Here is a 10665-nt window from a genome sequence, read left to right as displayed (position 1 = left end):
CCACATTACAAAGAAAAGAAGGACAGGCAGTCACATCCATCACTAATACAGAAGTGGTCCTGCGAGAGCAGTTTCTCCTTGGCCTGAGGAGCCAACCATTATGGAGGATCCTACGTGAGAGATTCAAGTCGGAGCCCCACTCAACCTTACACCAGGCGCTAAAGGAAGCCATTGTCTTGGAAAAAGAGGAACTGGGTACTATGAATCCAATAGCCCACCAAGCAGAGGTGACACCATCCAAGGAGAAGGGTATGGAGGCCCGGCTGTCATCATTAGAAGAGGTGATTAGAGAACTGAAACAGGCACTGACTGTGAGAGAGGAGAGAGTGGCACCTCAGACCCATGATAGAGGGCAGTCCTACCCTGTTCCCAAACAGTCCTACAGAGGGGCCCGACCTGCAAGAAGATGCTGGACATGTAACCAAGAGGGACACTTAGCAAGGAACTGCCCCAACCGTGGCCTTAGCCGCAACCAGAGGGATTTAAACTAGCCCCACCTGCGATTGAGGGGCAAATCGCAGGAGGAAGCACAGAATTGCGCCCCTTTCTTGAAGCTATGGACTTAGTGGGAGAGAGCCCAGTCGTTACAGCCAAGTTCAATGGAATAGAACTGTCCTGTCTACTGGACACGGGGTCACAAGTGACAACAATGGCCAGGGAAATCTTTGAGGCTCACTTTCCCTCCTCCCTACACCGGGACAGTGCAGACTGGGTGAATCTGAAAGCTGCCAATAGTCTTCCTATTCCAACAGTTGGAGTCATGCAGGTCGACATTGAGCTTTGGGGCCGGACCATGAAGAAGAAAGGAGTGGTGGTGGTACAGAGAGCAATGGACTCAGAAGTCCCTGTGATACTAGGAATGAATGTATTGCGAGAACTAGATGGACTGATGGCTCGAGAGTTGGGTCCCAAATATTGGAAGAATGTCCCAAACTTGAAACCACCACAAGTGGCCCTACAGAGATCACTCAAACAGTGTCGGATGCAAGCGACCTTATCCAGCTTAGCAGGAAAAGTGGGATGTGTGAGAGTACCCTGTTCAACTACCTTGGAAGTGCCAGCTGGCCATGAGGTGTTGCTGCCCCTGCCAGTGGGCACCAGTCACAGATTGCTTGGGGCTACAGTCATGATAGAGCCTGTGCTACAGAGAGAAGGGATAGCTGTGGGACGAACTTTGTGCACAGTCCAGGATGGCCAAGTACTGATGAGATTAATGAACATTAATAACCACAGTGTTGTTCTGGCACCCAGGGAACTGGTGGCAGATGTGTTTCCCATCCAGGAGGTTCAAGCTCTACAGGAACCTAGCTGGCACATCAAGTCGACTGACATGACTACTACCACTCTCACCTTGTGTCAAGTAATGACTGAATCTGTCGGGACGACAGGAGCACAGCTCCTGAAAGAGGTACATTTGGAAGGTGCCGAGATGTCTAAAGAGGAAAGGGAGCAGTTGGCCAGGGTCCTGGGGTCTCACCTAAGTGCTTTCTCCCGTCATGAAGGAGACTTTGGAATGACACACAGTGGAACATGAAATTCCTACTGGAGATGCTCGACCAGTGAGGGAACGCTACCGACAAATACCACCAGCACTGTACCAAGAGGTCAAGACCCTGCTAAAGCAAATGCAGGAAAGTTGCATTGTCCAGCCTAGCAAGAGCCCGTGGGCCTCACCCATTGTACTTGTAAAGAAAAAGGATGGGACTCTGCGATTCTGTGTGGACTACAGACGCTTGAATGCATGTACAGTTCGGGATGCATACCCACTCCCTCGTATAGAAGACTCCTTGGCGGCCCTGGGCCGTGCCAAATTCTTCTCTACTCTGGACCTGGCAAGTGGATACTGGCAGGTGCCAGTGGCAGCAAAAGACAGAGAAAAGACAGTGTTTGTTACGCCCATGGGGCTGTATGAGTTTCTCCGGATGCCCTTTGGACTGAACAATGCCCCAGCTACTTTCCAGAGACTAATGGAGTTGTGTTTGGGTGACTTGAACTATGAATGCCTGCTGATCTACCTAGATGATATAATCATCTTCTCATCCAGCTTTGCAGAACACTTAGAGCGGCTGGATGTGGTCCTCAGCCGCTTAGAGAAGCATGGGTTGAAGTTGAGACCCAGTAAATGCCATTTGTTCCAGAAGAGCATTGAGTATCTAGGCCATGTAGTGACAAGGGAAGGAGTCCAGCCCATGAATTCAAAGATTCACGCTGTACAACAATGGCCTGTACCCAGTAGCGTCAGTGAACTGCGGGCCTTCCTGGGCCTGGTAGGGTATTACCGGCGATTCATCAAGGATTTTGCCCAGGTAGCAGTACCCTTATACACCCTCCTCCATGGATGCCCAAATGGAGAAGCAAAGAGGAAGCTTTTCAATTGGAATGAGGAGGCAGAACTGGCTTTTAGGGAGCTCAAAAATTTATTGACCAGTGCTCCCATTCTGGCCTATGCAGATTTCACAAGGCCCTTTGTGTTGCAAACAGATGGAAGCCTGAAGGGACTGGGAGCTGTACTGGCCCAAGAACAAGAAGGCCAAGAGCGAGTGATAGCCTATGCCAGTAGAAGTCTGCGGGAGAGTGAGAAGAACCCTGACAATTACAGCTCATTCAAACTTGAACTGTTGGCAGTGGTGTGGGCAGTGACTGAAAAGTTTGCAGACATCCTGACTGGAGCAGAGTTTGTACTGATGACTGATAATAACCCACTGGTTTACCTGAATACTGCCAAACTAGGAGCCTTAGAGCAGCGGTGGGAAGCTCGCCTCAGTAAATTTAACTTTAAGACGCAATACAGGCCAGGACGGAGTAATGCTAATGCAGACGCCTTGTCTCGTAACCCGTTGGAGAATCCCAGTGGTCCCACAGATGAAGAGCGAGAGGAGGTCGAGACCCCCGATTTCGGTAAAGCGCCTCAACCACTGAAGAGTGCTCCAGTCCAGGAGAGGGAACCTGCAGTTGAGGTCACTGCTGGAGGGTCCATGGAAGAGTGGAAGGACTGTCAGCAGCGAAACTCACAGATTGCCAGAGTAAGAGAATGGCTCCTTAACGATTACCAGCCAGCATACAGTGTGCGGGAGACCTTGACACCATTTGAGAGGAAGTTGTGGCAGCAGAGAGACCGTCTGACCTTCCGTGAGGGAGTCCTATGCAGAAGAGTACAGCTCCCTACAGAGATTGGTCCCACCTGGCAAGTAGTAGTGCCGGATAGTGAAATAAGGAGAATAACAGAGTGGATGCATGAAAGGAAAGGGCATTTTGGACCGGCCAAGACTTATGCATGGTTGCAGAGATTCTACTATCATCCCAATTTACAAAGAGTGGCCCACGACATTTGCAGAAACTGCCGAAACTGCAACCTAGCAAGAGCTGGGGATCAACAGGCCCCAATTGGCATTATACAGACTGGTTACCCACTACAGCTTCTGATGATGGACTATCTGTCGGTAGGAGAGTCCCTGCGTGGATACAAGTATCTGCTAGTCATGGTGGACCACTTTACTAAGTTTGCAGTAGCAGTCCCGACCCGGGACCAAACTGCAGAATCGGCAGCACAAAGCCTGTGGAAGAATTTCATCCTGCCTTATGGCTGTCCTACGCAACTGCACTCTGACCAAGGGGCTTGCTTTGAAGGCAGAGTGATTGAAGAGCTATGTCGGCTGTACCAGATTCGAAAAACACGCACAACACCCTACCATCCACAGGGAAATGGTGCATGTGAGCGCTTGAACAGAACACTACTACAGCTGTTGCGAACATTGGAGGAACAGAAAAAGTAGAGATGGCCAGACTTTATTGCAGAATTAGTGTGGGTGTACAACAACACAGTGCATTCAGCCACCGGTTATTCACCCTTTTTGCTGATGTTCGGGAGAAATGGAAGGTGCCCTCTGAATATGATGATGTCTGTCAGTGAAGAAGGTGAGGGGTGGACCCCTGAGACTTGGATGGGAGACCATCGGAAGAAGGTACAAGAGATGTATGACCTGGTTGCCCAACAGCTGGGCCCCCGCACATTATCTGCAAACAAGAAATTGAGGGAATTGCCGTTGCAGGTGGGAGATCGGTTAATGGTACGAAATTGGACTGCCAGAAGGGCTGGGAAGTTGCATTGGCGGTGGGAGACCACTCCTTACGAAGTACTCCAGCAACCCAATCCAAGCATTCCAGTGTTCAAGGTGAAACCTGAAGGTGCAAATGGACCTGTGCGCACAGTGCACCGAAATATGCTCAGGCCATGTACTTTTCTGAGAAGGGCTCCTGAGCCCATACCAGAGAGCCCCAACATGACAGCAAGGCCGTCTGGGGAAGAGGAATGGTGGGTACCACCTCTACCAGAACCAATCTCCTTGGAAAGAAGGGAAGAACCAGTTGTTCAACAAGAGGAGAACAATGGTTCACCTGTGGAGCAGCCAGTTGAGCTACGACATTCTCAGCGTTCTAACTTTGGAAGGATGCCTGCCCGTTATAATGACTATGTCCGGGGTACTCAGGTTGCTGGGACGGCCACCCTCAAATCGGGGAGAGAAGGTGTAATGTCAGGAGGTATGGCTGCATTGTTAGAACATGGAGGCTTGCTGCAATCATCCCAATCCAGCAGGGGGAGCCAGTTCTCAGCTAGAGACAATAGAGTGACCTGGGAAAGTAGAAGCTGGGGGCACAGGAAGTGGAGGACACACAGTGTTTCCAGGGGAAGAAGACTACAGTGCTGGAGAGCAGAAGCAGTGTCTGCCAACAAAAAGCAAGAGTGCTGTCATATAGTGACCAGAGCCAAGCAGAACAGCCCAGTGAAGCACAGAAGTGCTGAAGCAAACACTGAAGAAGGAGAGCAATACAGAGCAGTGCAAGTAACTGTAGTGCAGAGCACGTGATAGAAGTGCAGAAAAGACACAGAAGTGTGCAGCCAGCTTCCCCACTGCAATAAGGAGAAAGGTACTACCTTGGAAAGAGACAGAGCATGAGCCCCAGAGGAATCCAGTGCCCTCCAGCAGGATCAGTAAGCAAAGCCCATTGAGAGACTGTAACAAGTGACACAGTGCCACTAAAGCTGTAGCTATACCCCTCCTTTACATACCCACGTTCTTATAGAGACTATGTCCCTCCAGTATATGATTTACCTGTTGCAATAGTTCAAGAGCCTGTTGCTGTGTTCAAGAATCATAACAAGTAAAGCCATTCCTGTTTTATTCCGTTGTCTGAGTGAGTTTGTTGCCAGTCACCTGCACCTCTTACACGTGGCGTAGTCGGCAGGATGGAAACAAATATGGTGACAGAAGGGGCAACATCCTCAGTGAGTGGGACACAGCCTATGATTCCAGTGGGGGCGCTACTGAGCCATCTGCCCAAGTTTAATGGATCTAATGTGTTAATAGAGGACTGGAAAGAGAGGCTGGAGGGAGCTGCACGTCTATGTAATATTGCCTCACATCTGAAAGCAGAGCTTGCCTTGAACACATTAGAAGGGGAAGCCAGAAAGACAGTACTGCTGCAGCCGGCGAGGTCAAGACAGACGTTTGAACAGATCTCAAGCATCCTGGAAGATGTATATGGGGATACGACATCTGAAGCTATGCTGAGGAAGAGATTCTTCACCAGATACCAGGGGGAAGATGAAACACTACCCCAATATGCAAATGGCTTGCAAGAGCTTATGGCCACATTACAAAGAAAAGAAGGACAGGCAGTCACATCCATCACTAATACAGAAGTGGTCCTGCGAGAGCAGTTTCTCCTTGGCCTGAGGAGCCAACCATTATGGAGGATCCTACGTGAGAGATTCAAGTCGGAGCCCCACTCAACCTTACACCAGGCGCTAAAGGAAGCCATTGTCTTGGAAAAAGAGGAACTGGGTACTATGAATCCAATAGCCCACCAAGCAGAGGTGACACCATCCAAGGAGAAGGGTATGGAGGCCCGGCTGTCATCATTAGAAGAGGTGATTAGAGAACTGAAACAGGCACTGACTGTGAGAGAGGAGAGAGTGGCACCTCAGACCCATGATAGAGGGCAGTCCTACCCTGTTCCCAAACAGTCCTACAGAGGGGCCCGACCTGCAAGAAGATGCTGGACATGTAACCAAGAGGGACACTTAGCAAGGAACTGCCCCAACCGTGGCCTTAGCCGCAACCAGAGGGATTTAAACTAGCCCCACCTGCGATTGAGGGGCAAATCGCAGGAGGAAGCACAGAATTGCGCCCCTTTCTTGAAGCTATGGACTTAGTGGGAGAGAGCCCAGTCGTTACAGCCAAGTTCAATGGAATAGAACTGTCCTGTCTACTGGACACGGGGTCACAAGTGACAACAATGGCCAGGGAAATCTTTGAGGCTCACTTTCCCTCCTCCCTACACCGGGACAGTGCAGACTGGGTGAATCTGAAAGCTGCCAATAGTCTTCCTATTCCAACAGTTGGAGTCATGCAGGTCGACATTGAGCTTTGGGGCCGGACCATGAAGAAGAAAGGAGTGGTGGTGGTACAGAGAGCAATGGACTCAGAAGTCCCTGTGATACTAGGAATGAATGTATTGCGAGAACTAGATGGACTGATGGCTCGAGAGTTGGGTCCCAAATATTGGAAGAATGTCCCAAACTTGAAACCACCACAAGTGGCCCTACAGAGATCACTCAAACAGTGTCGGATGCAAGCGACCTTATCCAGCTTAGCAGGAAAAGTGGGATGTGTGAGAGTACCCTGTTCAACTACCTTGGAAGTGCCAGCTGGCCATGAGGTGTTGCTGCCCCTGCCAGTGGGCACCAGTCACAGATTGCTTGGGGCTACAGTCATGATAGAGCCTGTGCTACAGAGAGAAGGGATAGCTGTGGGACGAACTTTGTGCACAGTCCAGGATGGCCAAGTACTGATGAGATTAATGAACATTAATAACCACAGTGTTGTTCTGGCACCCAGGGAACTGGTGGCAGATGTGTTTCCCATCCAGGAGGTTCAAGCTCTACAGGAACCTAGCTGGCACATCAAGTCGACTGACATGACTACTACCACTCTCACCTTGTGTCAAGTAATGACTGAATCTGTCGGGACGACAGGAGCACAGCTCCTGAAAGAGGTACATTTGGAAGGTGCCGAGATGTCTAAAGAGGAAAGGGAGCAGTTGGCCAGGGTCCTGGGGTCTCACCTAAGTGCTTTCTCCCGTCATGAAGGAGACTTTGGAATGACACACAGTGGAACATGAAATTCCTACTGGAGATGCTCGACCAGTGAGGGAACGCTACCGACAAATACCACCAGCACTGTACCAAGAGGTCAAGACCCTGCTAAAGCAAATGCAGGAAAGTTGCATTGTCCAGCCTAGCAAGAGCCCGTGGGCCTCACCCATTGTACTTGTAAAGAAAAAGGATGGGACTCTGCGATTCTGTGTGGACTACAGACGCTTGAATGCATGTACAGTTCGGGATGCATACCCACTCCCTCGTATAGAAGACTCCTTGGCGGCCCTGGGCCGTGCCAAATTCTTCTCTACTCTGGACCTGGCAAGTGGATACTGGCAGGTGCCAGTGGCAGCAAAAGACAGAGAAAAGACAGTGTTTGTTACGCCCATGGGGCTGTATGAGTTTCTCCGGATGCCCTTTGGACTGAACAATGCCCCAGCTACTTTCCAGAGACTAATGGAGTTGTGTTTGGGTGACTTGAACTATGAATGCCTGCTGATCTACCTAGATGATATAATCATCTTCTCATCCAGCTTTGCAGAACACTAAGAGCGGCTGGATGTGGTCCTCAGCCGCTTAGAGAAGCATGGGTTGAAGTTGAGACCCAGTAAATGCCATTTGTTCCAGAAGAGCATTGAGTATCTAGGCCATGTAGTGACAAGGGAAGGAGTCCAGCCCATGAATTCAAAGATTCACGCTGTACAACAATGGCCTGTACCCAGTAGCGTCAGTGAACTGCGGGCCTTCCTGGGCCTGGTAGGGTATTACCGGCGATTCATCAAGGATTTTGCCCAGGTAGCAGTACCCTTATACACCCTCCTCCATGGATGCCCAAATGGAGAAGCAAAGAGGAAGCTTTTCAATTGGAATGAGGAGGCAGAACTGGCTTTTAGGGAGCTCAAAAATTTATTGACCAGTGCTCCCATTCTGGCCTATGCAGATTTCACAAGGCCCTTTGTGTTGCAAACAGATGGAAGCCTGAAGGGACTGGGAGCTGTACTGGCCCAAGAACAAGAAGGCCAAGAGCGAGTGATAGCCTATGCCAGTAGAAGTCTGCGGGAGAGTGAGAAGAACCCTGACAATTACAGCTCATTCAAACTTGAACTGTTGGCAGTGGTGTGGGCAGTGACTGAAAAGTTTGCAGACATCCTGACTGGAGCAGAGTTTGTACTGATGACTGATAATAACCCACTGGTTTACCTGAATACTGCCAAACTAGGAGCCTTAGAGCAGCGGTGGGAAGCTCGCCTCAGTAAATTTAACTTTAAGACGCAATACAGGCCAGGACGGAGTAATGCTAATGCAGACGCCTTGTCTCGTAACCCGTTGGAGAATCCCAGTGGTCCCACAGATGAAGAGCGAGAGGAGGTCGAGACCCCCGATTTCGGTAAAGCGCCTCAACCACTGAAGAGTGCTCCAGTCCAGGAGAGGGAACCTGCAGTTGAGGTCACTGCTGGAGGGTCCATGGAAGAGTGGAAGGACTGTCAGCAGCGAAACTCACAGATTGCCAGAGTAAGAGAATGGCTCCTTAACGATTACCAGCCAGCATACAGTGTGCGGGAGACCTTGACACCATTTGAGAGGAAGTTGTGGCAGCAGAGAGACCGTCTGACCTTCCGTGAGGGAGTCCTATGCAGAAGAGTACAGCTCCCTACAGAGATTGGTCCCACCTGGCAAGTAGTAGTGCCGGATAGTGAAATAAGGAGAATAACAGAGTGGATGCATGAAAGGAAAGGGCATTTTGGACCGGCCAAGACTTATGCATGGTTGCAGAGATTCTACTATCATCCCAATTTACAAAGAGTGGCCCACGACATTTGCAGAAACTGCCGAAACTGCAACCTAGCAAGAGCTGGGGATCAACAGGCCCCAATTGGCATTATACAGACTGGTTACCCACTACAGCTTCTGATGATGGACTATCTGTCGGTAGGAGAGTCCCTGCGTGGATACAAGTATCTGCTAGTCATGGTGGACCACTTTACTAAGTTTGCAGTAGCAGTCCCGACCCGGGACCAAACTGCAGAATCGGCAGCACAAAGCCTGTGGAAGAATTTCATCCTGCCTTATGGCTGTCCTACGCAACTGCACTCTGACCAAGGGGCTTGCTTTGAAGGCAGAGTGATTGAAGAGCTATGTCGGCTGTACCAGATTCGAAAAACACGCACAACACCCTACCATCCACAGGGAAATGGTGCATGTGAGCGCTTGAACAGAACACTACTACAGCTGTTGCGAACATTGGAGGAACAGAAAAAGTAGAGATGGCCAGACTTTATTGCAGAATTAGTGTGGGTGTACAACAACACAGTGCATTCAGCCACCGGTTATTCACCCTTTTTGCTGATGTTCGGGAGAAATGGAAGGTGCCCTCTGAATATGATGATGTCTGTCAGTGAAGAAGGTGAGGGGTGGACCCCTGAGACTTGGATGGGAGACCATCGGAAGAAGGTACAAGAGATGTATGACCTGGTTGCCCAACAGCTGGGCCCCCGCACATTATCTGCAAACAAGAAATTGAGGGAATTGCCGTTGCAGGTGGGAGATCGGTTAATGGTACGAAATTGGACTGCCAGAAGGGCTGGGAAGTTGCATTGGCGGTGGGAGACCACTCCTTACGAAGTACTCCAGCAACCCAATCCAAGCATTCCAGTGTTCAAGGTGAAACCTGAAGGTGCAAATGGACCTGTGCGCACAGTGCACCGAAATATGCTCAGGCCATGTACTTTTCTGAGAAGGGCTCCTGAGCCCATACCAGAGAGCCCCAACATGACAGCAAGGCCGTCTGGGGAAGAGGAATGGTGGGTACCACCTCTACCAGAACCAATCTCCTTGGAAAGAAGGGAAGAACCAGTTGTTCAACAAGAGGAGAACAATGGTTCACCTGTGGAGCAGCCAGTTGAGCTACGACATTCTCAGCGTTCTAACTTTGGAAGGATGCCTGCCCGTTATAATGACTATGTCCGGGGTACTCAGGTTGCTGGGACGGCCACCCTCAAATCGGGGAGAGAAGGTGTAATGTCAGGAGGTATGGCTGCATTGTTAGAACATGGAGGCTTGCTGCAATCATCCCAATCCAGCAGGGGGAGCCAGTTCTCAGCTAGAGACAATAGAGTGACCTGGGAAAGTAGAAGCTGGGGGCACAGGAAGTGGAGGACACACAGTGTTTCCAGGGGAAGAAGACTACAGTGCTGGAGAGCAGAAGCAGTGTCTGCCAACAAAAAGCAAGAGTGCTGTCATATAGTGACCAGAGCCAAGCAGAACAGCCCAGTGAAGCACAGAAGTGCTGAAGCAAACACTGAAGAAGGAGAGCAATACAGAGCAGTGCAAGTAACTGTAGTGCAGAGCACGTGATAGAAGTGCAGAAAAGACACAGAAGTGTGCAGCCAGCTTCCCCACTGCAATAAGGAGAAAGGTACTACCTTGGAAAGAGACAGAGCATGAGCCCCAGAGGAATCCAGTGCCCTCCAGCAGGATCAGTAAGCAAAGCCCATTGAGAGACTGTA

The 10665-nt window shown here is 50.2% G+C and overlaps 1 protein-coding gene across 1 annotated transcript; it reads left to right on the top strand.

Moving 5' to 3' along the window:
• Window positions 1-556: 556 nt before the first annotated feature.
• Window positions 557-9421, top strand: LOC142201156 (uncharacterized). Its single transcript, XM_075271983.1, is given in 6 exon segments — window positions 557-1408; window positions 1524-3769; window positions 3869-4539; window positions 5367-5959; window positions 6115-7056; window positions 7172-9421. Coding segments are annotated over 6 exon segments (7554 nt in total).
• The last annotated feature ends 1244 nt before the right edge of the window (window positions 9422-10665 follow it).

Source organism: Leptodactylus fuscus, chromosome 4 (assembly GCF_031893055.1).
Source record: "Leptodactylus fuscus isolate aLepFus1 chromosome 4, aLepFus1.hap2, whole genome shotgun sequence".
Lineage (NCBI taxonomy): Eukaryota > Metazoa > Chordata > Amphibia > Anura > Leptodactylidae > Leptodactylus > Leptodactylus fuscus.
This window is presented reverse-complemented; position numbering and strand designations above follow the sequence as displayed.